At 42.8% G+C, this 15,919-nt stretch overlaps 1 protein-coding gene across 1 annotated transcript in view; it reads left to right on the forward strand.

The window, feature by feature from the left end:
* ATP9A (ATPase phospholipid transporting 9A (putative)) overlaps positions 1–15,919 on the forward strand; it is a 64,226-nt gene that overhangs the window by 4,437 nt on the left and 43,870 nt on the right. The window contains exons 3-6 of the mRNA XM_009274083.1: positions 7,439–7,521; positions 10,791–10,935; positions 11,272–11,385; positions 14,631–14,739. Coding sequence (XP_009272358.1) covers positions 7,439–7,521; positions 10,791–10,935; positions 11,272–11,385; positions 14,631–14,739 — 451 coding nt within the window. The remainder of the gene's footprint in view (positions 1–7,438; positions 7,522–10,790; positions 10,936–11,271; positions 11,386–14,630; positions 14,740–15,919) is intronic.

Below are 15,919 nucleotides of genomic sequence, written 5' to 3' on the forward strand. Positions count from 1 at the left end.
CCGCCGGGTGTGGGGAGAGCGGGGCCAGCCATCAGCCGCCAGTTGGCAGCCCCTTGCGTGGGGAAAAATCAGCCCGGCCGGCCCTTATCCTCATCGCCTTCTCCATTAGAGCCCTCCAGACAAAGCGGTGCCTGAGCAGCAGCGAGCGCGGCTGATGGACGCCGAGCCCGGCCCGGAGAAGTGGGGCAGCAAACGCCCGTGGGCGCCGCTGGAATGGCCGGGCTGGCCCGGGCGAGAGGCGGTTGTGTCACCGGTGCCTGACACCAGCCCTGCTGTTGGTCCTGTTTGTCAGCCCCGCTGTTGCGCTTGGCGCGGGGCTGGAGAATTGCAGGGTGGTGCTCGGGCGAGCGCGCGGCCTTTGCTGAGGGGTAGCGTTGGACCAGAAACGGTGCTTGTAGATCTGTAGCAAAGGTCTCTGTCTAAATGCAGAAGGCTCTGTTCAACTGTATCAGTTAAAGCAATACAATATCCGTAGTGTGGGATGTTGCAATATCCTGAGTGTGGGATGTGTTCCTAAAGGAGATGTATGTATATATTTATCCTGATATTCCCATGCAGGAAGTTAAATAAGAAAAATGATCCTTTAATACTATTTTGGTAGGAAATTGCACTACTATCCAGACAGGTTGGTTCATACACAGTGGGGTGTACAGGGTATCCAAGTTACCTGGCTGTCAGTTATTGCAGTGCTTCATTTGTCCCTGGATAATTTGTTTTTTAAAATATGGTGAGTGATATTAGCAAAATAAACCAAAATATCAAAGGAAATCCTGACTGTTAGAACAAGAGGAAATTGATACTTTTTCCCTCGTTTGTTACGTTTTTGGTTGATAGTTTTGATTCAGATTCCTCTAACTGAAATTGTTCTACATAGTTTATTCATTATTAGAATTATTCCTTACAATCAACATTGTTTCTAATAATTCATGTAGCAATATCCATGCCAGTTGATACTGAGCTGGGAGGTGTGTGTGATGCAGCAAATAATTCCCCAGCGCCTGTGTCACATGCATCACTGGGCAAGTTCCACAAGGTGCAGCCACCATGGCATTAAATTTGGTGACGTGATTGGAAGGGATCAGAGAGAGGTGGAGGCCTGAGAAATTTCTCAAAGCTTCTTGAATGATTTCTTTTCCTAAAGTTCTCTAATTTCCACCAAGACCCTCTTGGGGATTACGATGTGGTTAGTAGCGTCTAACAGAAATTGCCCTCCTCTAACCTGAGCTATGGTTCGTTGGTCGTGGACTCTACCTGATTAGCAGTCACAGAGATGATGTTTCCTGTGTTAGCAAGAAATTTTGGCAGCAAGAAGTTGTGAAGGAAGATTGCTTAGGATTTTTCTCAATAGCAGTCTGAATAACGTGGATTTGGGATTTCTACTTGGTACGGTAACTCTGGGGATGGGACTTATCATACATTGGGAACTCTTGTTTTACTGATAAGTAGCCTGTGATATGTTAGTAATTTGATCGAATGATAGTGTGGATAACAAAGCATTGAAGTCCAGCAAATCCAAAACAGTATTATAAACCGAAGGAGAAATCAGCCAGCAAGTCAGGGAGGGTCCCTGGTGTCACATCCAGGATGGAGTCCTGGGAATCCTAAGCCATAATCAAGACCACCTTTCTTCTGTTCCCTCTGAGAAAAACCCAAACAAAAACGCTTCCAAGTCATCTTCCTTAATACATATGAAAACCCAGGGATAACAAGTCTCGAAAGACTTCACCTTAGCATAGCCCTGACTGCAATTTCTACTGTGGGAGTTTCCCCCCACCAGTGGGGGCAAGTTCTCAGACAGAGATTTTTGTCAGTGTGGTCTTCTGGAGTGGGGAACAGATTTCTGTTCGTGTACTGAATGGCTTCATAGAAATCTTCGTGTATGTTAACAAAAAAGCAAGAAATGCCTAATTCTCATGTAGGCAGCAAAGGGCAGGTGTCATCCAAGCAAGGCTTTCATTACAGCCTCAGTCTCTACCATACTTTGAAGAGAAGCCAGGAAGGAACTTGCACAGTAGCCTTGCAGAGATGAATGATGGCACAGACAGCTGAGATCTGTGTTGAAGAGAAACCATGTGCTTAATAAACCAGTGGGAGAAGTCATTATCTGTTCCTGAGCATAACTTTAATGTGGATCTTCCTTGCTGCAAGGGCTAAGCTCTAAATTCTGTATGCCTTGAATTCAGCCATATTCTTCCAAATGCTTTGCAGCACTCTGAAAACCACTATGAGATATGTGCCAATTAGGAGGGAAGGACAGCATTAGCTGCAGCAGGACTGTTAGTGGGATGGCAAGTGAGTCTGAACTTCCTAGGGGCTGAGCTCTGCTGGGAAGGGAGCTGCAAGTTCCTGAAGCACCCCAGATGCTCCGTTCAGTGCATGACACAAGTTTTTCCCTAAATAGCTTATAGTCTCAGTCCACAATCCTGCAAGGCGTTTTTTTGAAACTGGCAAACTGCTGTGCTCATGCTGCCTCTGCAATGTAGAAAGGCTTTGATCCAGAAATGTGGGGGGAAGAATGGGGAATGAGACGGGGAAGGAGGAGCTTTACAGTAACATTTCATGCGGCCATTCCGTTGTATGTGTGTGTGTACTCTTGGCTCTATTTAAAATGGCAAATTCCATTTCAAAGTCAACAGAGAGAGATGGGAGCTCCTGCCCTCCGTCTGCCTGCGTGTGGGTGTGCCTCGGCGCGTGCAGAGCTGGGCTGGTTTCCCACAGAAGAGCTGTTTTGCACAATGGCACTTGGCGGATGGGCAGAGGTGGGCTGCAGGAATAGCAGCGTTCCTGGCCCCTTCCTGAGCCACCCCAGCTGCGCCGTCACACAGTCTGAAACAGGGGAGTGTTTGAATCATGTGGAGGTGCATAAAAAGGCTAGGTGGTTGTGCATGGCTCTGGTTTTTTATCAATGGAAAATTCTTTATATGCTTTTAAAATAATGAAATGTGGAAGGTTGGTTTGTATATTAAAGGTGCCAAGGACTTAACAGCACAGCCTGTGAGAAACATAGAAACATCGTCTGAGAAATGCGCTTGTTGTAGAAGTGATTAAATATGTTGATGAACTTGAGCACTAATTTGACAAATACTACCCCAGTATTAGACAAGTGTGACACTTTTTCTTTCCATTAGGTTTGTTTTACATGAAAAATGCTTATGGAAGCATTTTTCATTTGCTCTCTCTAATACTTCTCCGTCAAACATGCTGCATTTATAAATAAAACCTGCTTCTTGGTAATGGCTGTTAATCTGGCATCTGACAGTCAATCTGTTATATTACTGCTTCTTACATCATCACTAAGAATGCGTTTCTGTAAACAAGTATCACCCCAAGTGAAGCACACAGTAGACCTTTGTGCTTTTCACCACCTCCCCATTCATGTAGATCCCTGTGCAGATTAAGGGTCACATCACTTACAGGACTCAAAGTTTCGGATACAGTTCACATTGAAGGAGATGCTTTTGAGTGGTTGTGATTTTATTTGGGGATTTGTGAGTTTGTTTTTTGTTATTATTTTTGCCAAGTTATGATTTAAAATGTGAATAACACAATGCTATATAAGCTGTCTTCATGTATTTTTCATGTTCTTTCTGTAAGATAATAATTTTTAAATGTTCATGGTGTACAGTGACTTGCTAGTTTACTATACTTCAGGGGCTATTGCAATATTATTCATTAATGCTTCAGTTGCAAAACAGAGAAGGAGAAATGTTTAGGAATGTGTATTCCTAAACTTTTACAGAAAACTGCTCACGCTTCTGTAACTTTGTGATTCCCATTCCTGGAAAGTGCATGCTAATTTTATCAGCATCTCTAAGCAGCTATGTAAACTTTCAGCTGTTTTTCTAGACAATCTTTCTTTCCCTTTCAAGGATGTAGTCTTCTGATTTCCTGATGGAAAGTATTTTATTATTCCTAATAATGCCAATAGTTCTCTCCTGCCAGAAACAGCCGACTTCTCCAGTGACACTGACTTTGCCCTGAGCAGAAAACTTTGGAGTAATGTGATGGCCTGAGCAGCCCCTTCCCTCATCATCCAGGTCTTTAAGCTTGATACCCAAAAGAAGGATGGTATCCAAAGAAACAGTAGATTACAGAACTATGCAATGCCTGTAAAATTCTTTCAGGGAGGAACAAGTAAGTTAACTGGAAAAAGCTGATAGTCCCAGGCACAAGGACTTTTTATTTAATGAGCACCAGGATAATCTGAAAACATGTTTGTGTACTTGTTTGTATGTGCTCAGAGTACTTTGTTGCTGGTACCCAACTGAATGGATTTGTCAGAATGTCTTTTTTTGAGGTTAAGATTATTCAGTTTCCAGAGGAGAAGAAAGGGAGAAGGAGACTGTCTGAAATGTTCCTTGTTAGGTTCACCACCCATCTTTCTGCGTCGTCTTTCCCTTTTGCTCTCAGCATGAGTTGTATTTTGTCATCCCAGCACGTGGGCATCCCAGGTCAGATATTTAGTGGCATGGCCCAGGACTTTGCACCCTAAGTGTGGCCATCTCTCCTTGCAGTACAAGTCCTTGGCAGCACTGGGGGCTTTTGCTTTGGCTCCTGTGAGTGTGCAGCAGCCGTGCAGTGCGGGTGAGCGCCGGGTTTTCACCGGTGTCGCACCATGTGTTGTGCCAATGCAACCTGGTGCAGTAATAAAAGTGGCTGTGGAGACCAGTGTTTACTCACATTGCAACATCGGCACACGTGAGACAGAAAGGGTTCAGGTAGTGAAACTGTCCTGTCTGTACGAGACCCTGGGTAGGTTAATGAAACCTGCCATTAGTCTATTAAAACACAATCTGCCATTGCAGGCACTCCTGTTCATGTAAAGCGCTTTGTAAGGATCACAGATGTCATATAGAGGATTTTAAAGCAGAACTAATGAGCTTAGTAAAGTATTCTTTCTTAATGAAGTTTAAGACATCATTGAAAAGTTTAAAAAAATTATGGCAATGGAATATCTTGGTGGGGGGGAGGTGATAAACACCTGCCTGTAAGAATGAGCACATGGTTCTGTGCTTGAGAAATGTTTATGTTCTTACCAAAAGCTCCTTTTCTAACTTATTTCAACAAGCCATGGCCTGGCACTTGCGCAATTAGTGTGCAGAGATAACCGTCGCCGCTTAACATTCATGCTAGCCCAGGGTTTGGATTGTGGGCTTCTGCTCTGTGCCTGCCCGGCAAAGCACAGGCAGCTGCTGGGTGGTTTGTGGAGCAAGAGGGAAAAACAAGGTCACAGAATAGGTAAGAGTTAAATGCCAGCACTGGGGTTGACTAGGTGCCTTCATAACAAAAACCCTTTGGGGATCTTTGAATGTATACGGGCTAAAGATCAGCATTTGCTGATTTTTCAGGTGTGTGAGTTCCCTGCTCAGCACTGCACATTCTGGAGGAGGCTTCGAGACAATGATGTAATGGGATTCCTGAGCGCAGATAAACCTCCCCAGTTAAAGTGTTGCAACATGGGACTCCTGTTATTGCTGGTTGTAGTATTGTGTTCATTGGCTGGACTTTTTTTTTTTTTTTTACAGATTCCTTTATGTTGCATAGAAACCTCATGCTAAAAGACTGTGTAGGAGACTTCTTAGTAGAAATGCTGGATATTCTTTACTTGAGCATTGATACTACTGATAATCGCCTTCAAAAACTCGCTAGGCAGGAAGTTTTTCTTTTGTTTGTCTAATTAGGTTTTCAGTTTGCTTTCCCTGTAATTCAGGGGGTTGCGAAAACTGTGACGCTAGCCAGGCAGGAATTTCACAAAACTGTTATTTTTACACAGCAGATTCTCCCATGCTTGCTTATACTTGGAACTGCATTGTTTTTAGATTGATCCTCAAACCTTATAGTAACATAGCATTTGTAAATTAAAATTTTTACAGCAACAAGTATCTTTGTGGTGGGAACGCTACGAGAGGTCATGGCTTTGATTGCAGAACATGTGCTAAATTTTGGGTAATTTCACTTCCGTGCAATTGCTTCTACTTCCCTGCCTTTGTAGGTGCTGTCAGTATTGGGGGCTGCTGTCTCATTTAGAACCACACAAGTGTAAGCAATTTTGCAGTGCTAGGTTTTAGCATTCACAGACTAGTGAATTCATAGTAATTTGGAAAAGACTAAAAGCAATTGTATGTAAACAGTTGGCCAGAGTGCGCTCTTCTAAAGGTAAAATGGTCTGATTAGTTTGTGGGGTTCATTTGCCATTCATGAAGAAAAAAATGCTGATAAGTCATTGAACTTATTAAAATGTCTGGAAATCTGCTTTGGAGATTTAGGTATTGGTTTGAAGATCTGCCCAGATATTTGGAAAGTTCTTTGGAGCGTATTGGTGAATTTTACTTTGTAAAAACAATTCCCAGCACAAGTGAAAAATAGATTAAATTATAGTAGTACCCTCTTTGAGCCTTATCCTATTGTAAATATTATGATATAGGTGTGTAGGTATTTTTGCTGTGGAGTACGATCCCTAGAAGAGACCAAACCTAAAAAATAAACAAAGGTAACTGGTTTCAGATGTCTGATTACAAGGACTGACTGACTCTCTCTCTCTAACTGGGAAGCACGCTGTGATGAAACAGGGTGTGTGGACACCAGGTTTGCTCCCTTGGGCAAAACCTCTTATTTGGAGCCTTATCATAGAGGTCATTCTGAATTCACAGCCATTAAAACATAGAATCAAGGCTAATCTTGTGTGGTTTTCTCCATCATGAAAGAAGGAAAACCACTTTTTTCCTCCTCCCCCCGCCCCGAGCATATCTATTTTCTGTTGCGATCCAAATACCACCATTTTCACAATTTTCCATTAAAATACATTTGGGATACAAGTGACTATTTGTCTTGGGTCTTCATCTGCAAACACAAAAGAAAACTGCAATTAAAAGATATCGAGCTAATAAAATATACTTTTGAAATAAAGTTTATGAATTTGTGTGTTTAACACCAACTTTACTATTTGTCTCATGTTGGTAACTGCCTTTCAGATGCGGGTATTATACACAATCGTGTGGGGAAGAAAGATCATCTAGTTAGTTTTTCTTAACAAGAAAAAAATTTTGTGGTTTGACAAAAATTGATAGTTTCAGGGGCAAGTGTAACTTTTTGAAGTGGGTTACATTTAGGGTACTTAGGTTAATTATGGTGCTATGGTACTACCTAGGGAATAGTCAAAGATGGAAGTCCGTTGTCTTAGAAACGTTACAAATGCAGCATTAACAGGCAATGTCCCTGTCTAAAGGTAAGCAGAGGTGGCAGTAGCGGTGCTGCAAGTCTATAGGAAGTCCGATGCCTCCTGTATATACTTGAACAGTAAAGCATCTCCAATTATTTTATTCCAGTAACTTGATCTAGGTGTGCATTGCTATCAGGGTTTTGAACTGTTCGCATTACCCACTGTGTTTGTTTATTCCTGTGAGATTTTCCTGCATTCTCCTAATTTTCTCTTCTTCAGCAAACGAACAGTTTGCAAGTCAGAGTTGACAACTACAGAGGCTTTGATAAAGCTGACCTCTACGTGGTCAGTGGCAAATGTATGTAGGTGAAAGCAGTGGGATTGTTATTGAAATTGGGGGACCTTTCAAGTACTCTGGTTTTGGAATGGAGAGTTTGACTTGCACGGAGCTGGTACGAGGCTATTTGGCACCATCCAAAACTTGTGATTTCATGTTCCTGCAGTAGCGATGCGTGGGTGCTATGTAGTGCTCTGCTATCTTGTCAGCATTTTGGTCTGAAAGCTGCTTTGAGTGAGAAAACCTTCTCTCCTGTGTTTGGGTGGCACCTGTATGCTTACGGCTTAGGTTGTTCTTGAGCACAGACTAGAGAAAATCCACTTTTCAGGGCTCATCTGTCACTCTTCATGAAATATAATAATGTCAGAGTAATTTGATTATGCAAAAAGCTTTTTGTCTAGTTTTAAGAGCTTGTGAGAAATTATCTCACAAGTCAGCCTTGTGAAGTTAATGTCTATGCCTGCTCATGGAGGACTGAATCACATGGCGACACCATTTCTTTACCTGGAAGCAAAGTTGATTTTTATTCCTCTCATCTACCAAAGGAACTGACTTAACTGATAACACTTCTTTCTGTTTATTTGCATCCAGCAGGGCATAAAACACAAAAAAATGGTATCTTTGTAGGAAACCACCTTCTGTGTGGTGAGTTGTAAACTCTGTTCATCATGCTGCATGTATCTTCTGGCAAGACAGCGACTTCAAGAGCCGAATGCTTTGTGTACTTCCTTAAATAGTTATTTATTTCAGTTAGGTGTGTATTTAACTGAACTTTTGTCGCAGAATGCTGTGATTCAAGAACAGATCTTAGTGGTGGTTTCTGGAAAGATGTTTGTAAGAGCTTTGAAGCTTTTGGTTATCGATCTGGCTGATACTGGCTTTCCCAAATGTCAATGAAATTCAATAGGGCTGGTTTTAAAGGAACAAGGGGGATTGGGAAGAGATTGGCTTTCAGTAAGAAGCAGTGACAACAGAAAAATAACCCTTTGGGGGATTGGGAGGATACAATGCTGCAATTTTGAACAGAGAGGCTTTTTCAAGGTACAAGAGGGATCGCTGATAAGTCCTTGCATCTCCCACGAAGTAACCGACGCTCTGTTTGATTCATTGCCTCAAGTAAGGATTTGTTACATCGAGCAGTGCATGGTTTTATTCGCTAAAATTCGTGTGAGAGCTGAGTTTTTGCTGGCCGCGGCAGCCAGGGTGAAGGCCCCGCGAGGCGCCTCGAGCTGGTGGCGGGTGGGCTGGGGCGGCCTGGGGGCCACGGTGGGCAGGCTCCAGCCTGTGGAAAGAAAGTCGCAGTTCTCTGATGTTACCGTTGCTTAACGAATTACGTGTTAATCCTCCACGTTTTTCTAGAGAATAAGTGTTTCCTGTCACCTCATCCCAGGGTCTTTTAGTTGAGAAAAGCAGCATCTAGCCTGAAGTTTGTAGGCAGCGCAATGGTTTCCAAAACGGGGAATACAGTTTTGTTATGTATGGCACCCAACTGTGTGCTGGAGGAGATTTTAACTTGGATAATTTCAAATATAGGCACCACGTGCCATCACTGGGATTTATTTATTGACTGTGGTGAGTCCGGAGCTCCCCGACAGCAGCGGGGAGAGGTCAGGGCGCCTGCCGGGCCGGGGCTGCTGAGGGGACCCTCGGTGAGGTGTTGCGTACCGGTGGTTTAAGCAAGTGCTCAGAGAGCTAGCTTAGCTCAGATCTCGTAGCCTGGATTTTAAATATCTCCTCCAGAGAGAAGAGGAAATCCTTTAGTAACCGTATCAGTTTTAGTGAAGTTGATGTGGCTTTCCTGAATTCTCATGTAACTTTTAGCAAAGGCCAGAAATGATGTTAAATAAATGGCTTTAATATAAGCCTGAGTTGAAAAAGTAAAAAATCAGCACGCCGGCATGTTCATATTTTATTTACTTTGAACAATTTTTGGAAAACTGGCATTGCAAGATATAAAAAGTAATTGTGCTGGATAACTGAAACATGACAATATTTAATGGAACAAGAACAGATACTGCTGACAAAGTAGACAAAAATGCAGGAAAAAACTTAGATCAGAGGTTATATTGGACTAATCTCATTGAAAATAGGATGAACTTAAATCCCTGCAGCCGTTTCTCTGGCAGCTCGGGTTTGTGGTGCTGGGTCCAGGCGTTGGTCTGGGCTGCCCAAACTCGCAGCCTCCGTGGTGCTGCTGCCGTGGGAGTGTCACCTGAAGAGCTGAAAATGCGAATTACTACAGCTAAAGTAACAAACTGCGACTGTATAGCTGGATCTGTAGTGCGTGTTCTCAGTCGATGAGAATGTGTATTATTAATTAGTAGTTAACATATAATTTGTCATTAACATAAGCAGAGCTAATGACTGTAATACTGTGTAAAAATAAAATCAGTAATCACTTAGTATCTATTTTCAGATTGCTCTTAAGGTTTCATTTTTAGAGGATTATAGATTATTATTCCTTGGCAAGACTATTTTAAAATGTGAAAATTCAAATATGCAAATATTAACCCCTTCTGTTAAAAAGGTATAGATTTCTGTGAAGTAGAGGTTGCAGAGAAGGAGGAGAATCTCTGTCTCCATCTCTTTTCACTTTACATACATGCATTCCTGTTTAAGTTCAGTTTGTAAATGGGAAAGCCCCCTTGTGTTTGAGGGAGTTTCCATACACCAACAAGGAAACAGAAGAAATAATAGAAAGCACCTGTTACTATTTTTTTTCATGGGAGCTTTCTGGCATAAAACCTGCAATCCAGGATCAGTGCAAGGGGACCTTTCTGCCTGTACCCCACACCTCCTTGCTTCCTGAAGCCCTTCCATTCACAGGAGGTGGAAGCTCTCCCAGCAGCCAGCACTGACTCAGTGTAGTGATGAGCTTGGTCCACACTTCTCCATGCATCGTTTTCTTGAAAGCAAAACGAGGAGCCTCCCCACCCCTTGTTGATGCAGGCACATTTCTAGCACTACCGCAGGCCTGCCCAGCTTTGAACACGTGGTTGCGTGATGTTTTAGTAGCAGCTCCAACACTCTATGGGATGCTTGCTCATAGCTCGGCGGACTGCGAGGCAGGTCTGCAGTGGCTGTAGCAGGTTTAGTGTCTGTATTTGGTAGAAAATCAGGCTCTGGGTTTTAAGATGCTCGTAATACAGTGGATAATAGACAGACGAGAGGTGGTGGGTGACAGATGAAGCTCAGCTGTTCTGCCTGGCTGGCAGAGAGGGTCTGGGGTGTGTGTGTGAGTCATAGAAATGTGTTAAAAATTAATTCATTAATTAATTAATGTTCCTTCTATAGGTGTTGTGAGTGCTTAAGATGCTGTGGGAGGAGAGACCCAAGGCCTCGTACTGTTTGGCTTGGCCATCCGGAGAAGAGAGACCAGAGATACCCTCGCAATGTGATCAACAATCAGAAATACAACTTTTTTACATTTCTCCCTGGGGTAAGTGTGAAGAAAGTCGCTCTTCATCATCCCGCCCCAATGCTTTCCCCAGTTTCAGTGGTTTTACAGTAGGCAGGTGCAGAACCTGGAGCTGGAGGAAATAGAATGTTTGGGTTGTGTTTGGTGGGCCTCCTACAAAGGCTGCCTTAGGGCAGCAGCAAACCAGACATGGATCTGTCCTGAGTGTCCAGGACTACTTTAAGACTGCCCTAAGTTAGCACTTAGACACTAAAGGAGCATGTAAAAATGTTTCTGGTGGTTAGTTCAATATGCATAACTTCTGAACTCCGTTAATCTCCTCCTTCCTCTTTTTTTCTTTTTTTTTTTTTTTTTTAGGTGTTGTTTAAGCAGTTCAAATATTTCTTCAACCTTTATTTCTTGCTTTTGGCCTGCTCTCAATTTGTCGTTGAAATGAGGCTTGGCGCACTTTACACATACTGGGTTCCTCTGGTAGGTCATTTAAGGCTTATTTATTCAAGAAAGTTTCAGTGTTTGACAAAATTCCTTGTGCTGCCTTTTCTCTAGGGTGTTAAGTTTGTACCTTAAATCATTTTGTGAGCTTACTTCTTCAGGCCTGCTCTGTACATTTTGTAGTGTAGATGCCTGTTCTGGCCTTCACCTTTATTTTGTGGAAGTTTGACAAGGATGTGAGAGGACTCTGCCCCCAACTTGTTCATCATGACAGGCACAGAGCTCTCGCCACTGGCCGCGATGACTGCCAGGGCAGCGGGGCCTCATGAATAACATGAGAAAACAAATGGAGACCAGAGCAAATGTATTTCCCTGGCAATGTGTGTGTTGTTCACGGCTGCATCTGAACGTTGGGTGTGCTCATGGAGGGTCGGCATGGGGTGTTGCGCCCTCCCAGGGTCGTCACACAAGGGCCAGCGCTTGCGGGAGCCCAGACCAGCCTGGCAACTGCAGTGAAGGACCGAAGGGCGCCTTTCAAAAGTGACCTTAATGAGTGGCCATATGCGCAATGACGGCAAATTATGTTCCCCTGCCAAACAGTTTGACCTGTGGCCTTGGGATAGGTCAACAGACTGCTTCCTAGTTTAACCACATTGTAAAAAACAAATGAAAAAGCTGAGAAACACTCCTCCACAAACCTCCCACGTATAAAAATAAATATATAGAGACATATTCACACTTGCTTAAGGTGCAGATACTCTTTCCTTCCTGTAAACTACTTGCCCTTTTCTTTTGATAGCCATGGGTTTCACCTACAATCAAAGGAAATCGATAATAATCAGTTTTGAAGCAGAAACTCCAGTGCTGTCAAAGGACAGAAAGAGGAATAGTTGCATAGAATGGGCTGCTTAAATCTCAAAAAAGCACTGCATGAGCCAGTTACAACTGCTTAAATGCTTAAGTATAGGTACCTATATATCTTTTTCTTTTATCCCAGTAAAACTATTACTTCTCTTTCTATGTGAATAACGTCCCTGCTGCACTTCAGCTCGTAGTATTGTAGAGTAATTTTGGTTCAGAAGGACATCTGGTCCAGCCGTCTGCTCAAAGCAGGGCTGTCTTTAAACTTAGGTTGGTTAACTCATCTACCTGAGTTTTGAGAATCTCCAAGGATAGACATCCTTTTTACTTCGAAGAAATGACACAAACGCAACTGAAAATTGATTAAAAAAGCACAGGGCTCTTTCCAAGACACTACTTGTGCACTGATTTGAGAAATGGTGCTGGTAAAAATTCGTGGCTCTATTGAGGGAGCTGAGGAGGGGCAAAGGAAATTTTTCCTGCCTTTTAGACTTTCAGTACAGTGAAATCCCCGGTAAAAGCCAGAAAGAAGCGAAGGGCCAGCTTTGGGATATCGCGGCTAAAATTCTGTTTGTATTAAAGCCTGGATCTCACTGAATGCTCTCTCTCGAGTGTGTGCTGTATTGCATTTGCTGTATGAATCTAACACTAGTTTCATAAGATCCTGTCCTATAAATAAAGTATACATGCACACAGAGGATCTCTCTTTCTGGGTTTTGTATAGGCAGTTGTGACTTGTCTGTGCCAGGTGAGCAATTAGAATTTGGCATATGAGCTGCCAGAAAGCAGGATAAGAAAGGTCTCTGTTCATTACTGGCTGCTAATACGAGTGTTGGGGATGGAATGACATATGAGATGACACAGTGAGTCGGCACATGTGGGAGTATTTTGGGGCGATTATTTGAAGACTCTTCAAACAGTTGAAACGTAAGTTGAAAATACCTGATGCTTTCTTATTTTATTTTGGAAAGCAGATAGGAATTTCTAGCTAAAAGCACAAATGCAACTTATAAATAGAAGAGAAACGTTCATTCTTTTCTTGATTTGTTGGTTATGGGAATGAGAGATCTTCCACGGTGCTGCAAAACAGACTGTCGTGGTCCTGAACACTGCGGGGTGAAATGCTTATCTGAAAATATTGTATTAGTAGCTTCTTACTTTCAATGTTTGTAAATACAGGATTGAACACAGGCATTTTTTTAAAAAGTAAATGCCCATCCTTGGGTCTCTTCATGTGTCTGCACTTTTAAATATTGCAGAAACATACTACATTGCATTTCAAGACTGATATTAATTGATCTAGATCATGCATTTAGACCCTTATGTATGTATTAGAATTAGGGACTATTTAGTTTTATTATAGGATTGTGAGAGCCGGCAGGTAAAGTGTACCTCAGTATTTTGATAATTAAAGAAACTGCTCTCCTTCAGTCTTAGTAGCTCTTAGGTCATTCTTCATTTTTCTTTGTTTAAAAAAAAAAAAAGTGAGAATTTGAATTGTGTTGGGTAGCATTAGCAATGCTCCACAGCAAGACTTTCCTGAGAATACCTGAATACAGAGTGTAAAAAGTTCATTTTTCTTCTGTAATGGATGAGGAGTGTTTTAACTGTTTAGTGAGTCTGAGCTGAATAGTGCCTAACAAAAAAATGACTTTGTGGTACTAGCCCCATAAAGAATTGTTTTGCATTAATTTAGTTATTTTTTTGTATAGTGAAGGATGTGATGTGGGCATTTTCTTCACGACAAGAGGAAATGAAATGACTGCTTATATCCACAGAAAAGCAGGACTGAAACCCTAGTTAGACAAATGTGTAATTATACTATGAGTAGTTCACATTAATATGTTTAGAGTGCTTATTTGTGTAGGTTGACTGTGTGTATACATGCACATGAACACACACGCATTATATAAGTATATATATCTGTATATATAAAAAAAGGGGTTGTATAAATTTCTATATAGGTTTCTATATAAAGAAATCTCCCAGATTAGGTGAGGTAACTTTGATGGCTCTGTGGTGGAGGGAGTACTGAGATTTGAGGGATCCTGTCTTACATTGGACTTTTGTGTAACCCCTCTCAGTCTTGGTTATTCACCTGTGAAGTGAGATGAAATATGTTATTTACACTCTTCAGATAAACTTTACAGAGATTTGCTTGGGAGGTACTGGCAGAGCATCACAGTAAAGCTAAGAATCACAACCATAATTTTTTTAAGCGACAAGTCTGTTGTCGGTTTGCTGTTGGGAGTTCTGGACAGCAATGCATAATATCCCTATAATGATTTAGTGAGAGAAAATAGAATAAGGAAATGCAGATTGTTGGCACTGGTACTGATAAATATTGCTCTTATTAGAGGCAGATGTGATTTTTTGCTGACCTTTTCATCCATTCTGTTCCCCCCCCTCCATGCTCCTTTTAGGGATTTGTGCTTGCTGTTACCGTCATCCGAGAGGCCGCGGAGGAGATCAGATGTTACATGCGCGACAAGGAAGTGAACTCGCAGATCTACAGCAAGCTCACAGCAAGAGGTCGGCTTGGCGGCTCCAGCGCGCCTGCTGCAACCTGGCGCGGCTGCGGCAGTGCCCCAGTGCCGGGACTCAATCAAACGCTGCTGACAGTCAGAGAAGCAGAGTTCAAGGAATGGGGAATGGGGAAGGCAGTGCCGGGAGTTGCAACTCAATCAAACGCTGCTGACAGTCAGAGAAGCAGAGTTCAAGGAATGGGGAGGGGGTTATGGGCTCGCAGGCACGTGGCTTTGCGGCCATGCCGCCGCTCCTGCCGCTGCAGGGGCCTTGGGGGTCCGGGTGGCTTTTTGTGGATGGCTCCTTGCCAGGCTGCGGTGGATGCTGGGCTTTGCTGAGGGTTTCGCTGACGGTTTCCTAGGGAGATACACAGCTAATGCAAGGGGTGTGTGTGTTAATTGCTTCAGATAACTTCAGAGCATCATCTTGGTGACTCGAGGCATGGGGAGTGGGCAGCCAGTGCGTTTACATGCGCAGGAGCTTCCAAGCAGCTGATGTAATATGTTTAAACCCTGCTTGCTCCTAACTTCAGTGTAGGCCAAAACTTCTTTCCCAATTATTGTGCCTTCTTGGTGGATTGGAATCACCAAAGAAAGTGAAACTGGATCTGAATTGCTCTAGGTTGTGGAGGTAGATGTTTTCAGAAGGGAAATGTGTTTTCCTTCCCGCAAAGCTGTGACGTGAGAGAAGCACTCTGTAATGCTGCATGGGTGAAGGGAGGGAGAGGCAAATACAGCAAACAGCATAGTAGGAAGAAAACAAGTATGGAGCTACAGTAGATGTGATATGTTGTTTGTTTGGTTTTTTTTTTGTTGTTTGGTTTTCTTCCAGTTTTGGTAATAGTGCATCTGTCTTCCCCCTGCATGTGTTTTTTGCTTGTTCACCCTGTCAGTAAGAGAGAGACATGCAAGAAGGATTCCTATAAGCTACCAATTCATGTTCTTTAATGGAAACAACAAACGTGTGCTTAAAAAAAGGAGGAGGATCCACATAGGCAGATGATTTGCAAAAGCTCTTTACTAGAAGAATTACATCTAGGCCTGTGAAACTGTCAGAAGACGGTTATGCAGAGGTAGATTCAACTAACGAGGGTGAAAGTAGGCTGTGTTCCAGTGTCTAGGGCTGGGACCCTTTCAGCACAGGTACCGCGAATCATAATTAAGCACAAGTACTCTGTGTACTGAAG

The sequence above is a fragment of the Aptenodytes forsteri genome, unplaced genomic scaffold (assembly GCF_000699145.1).
Source record: "Aptenodytes forsteri isolate BGI_AS27 unplaced genomic scaffold, ASM69914v1 Scaffold159, whole genome shotgun sequence".
NCBI classification, from domain to species: Eukaryota; Metazoa; Chordata; class Aves; order Sphenisciformes; family Spheniscidae; genus Aptenodytes; species Aptenodytes forsteri.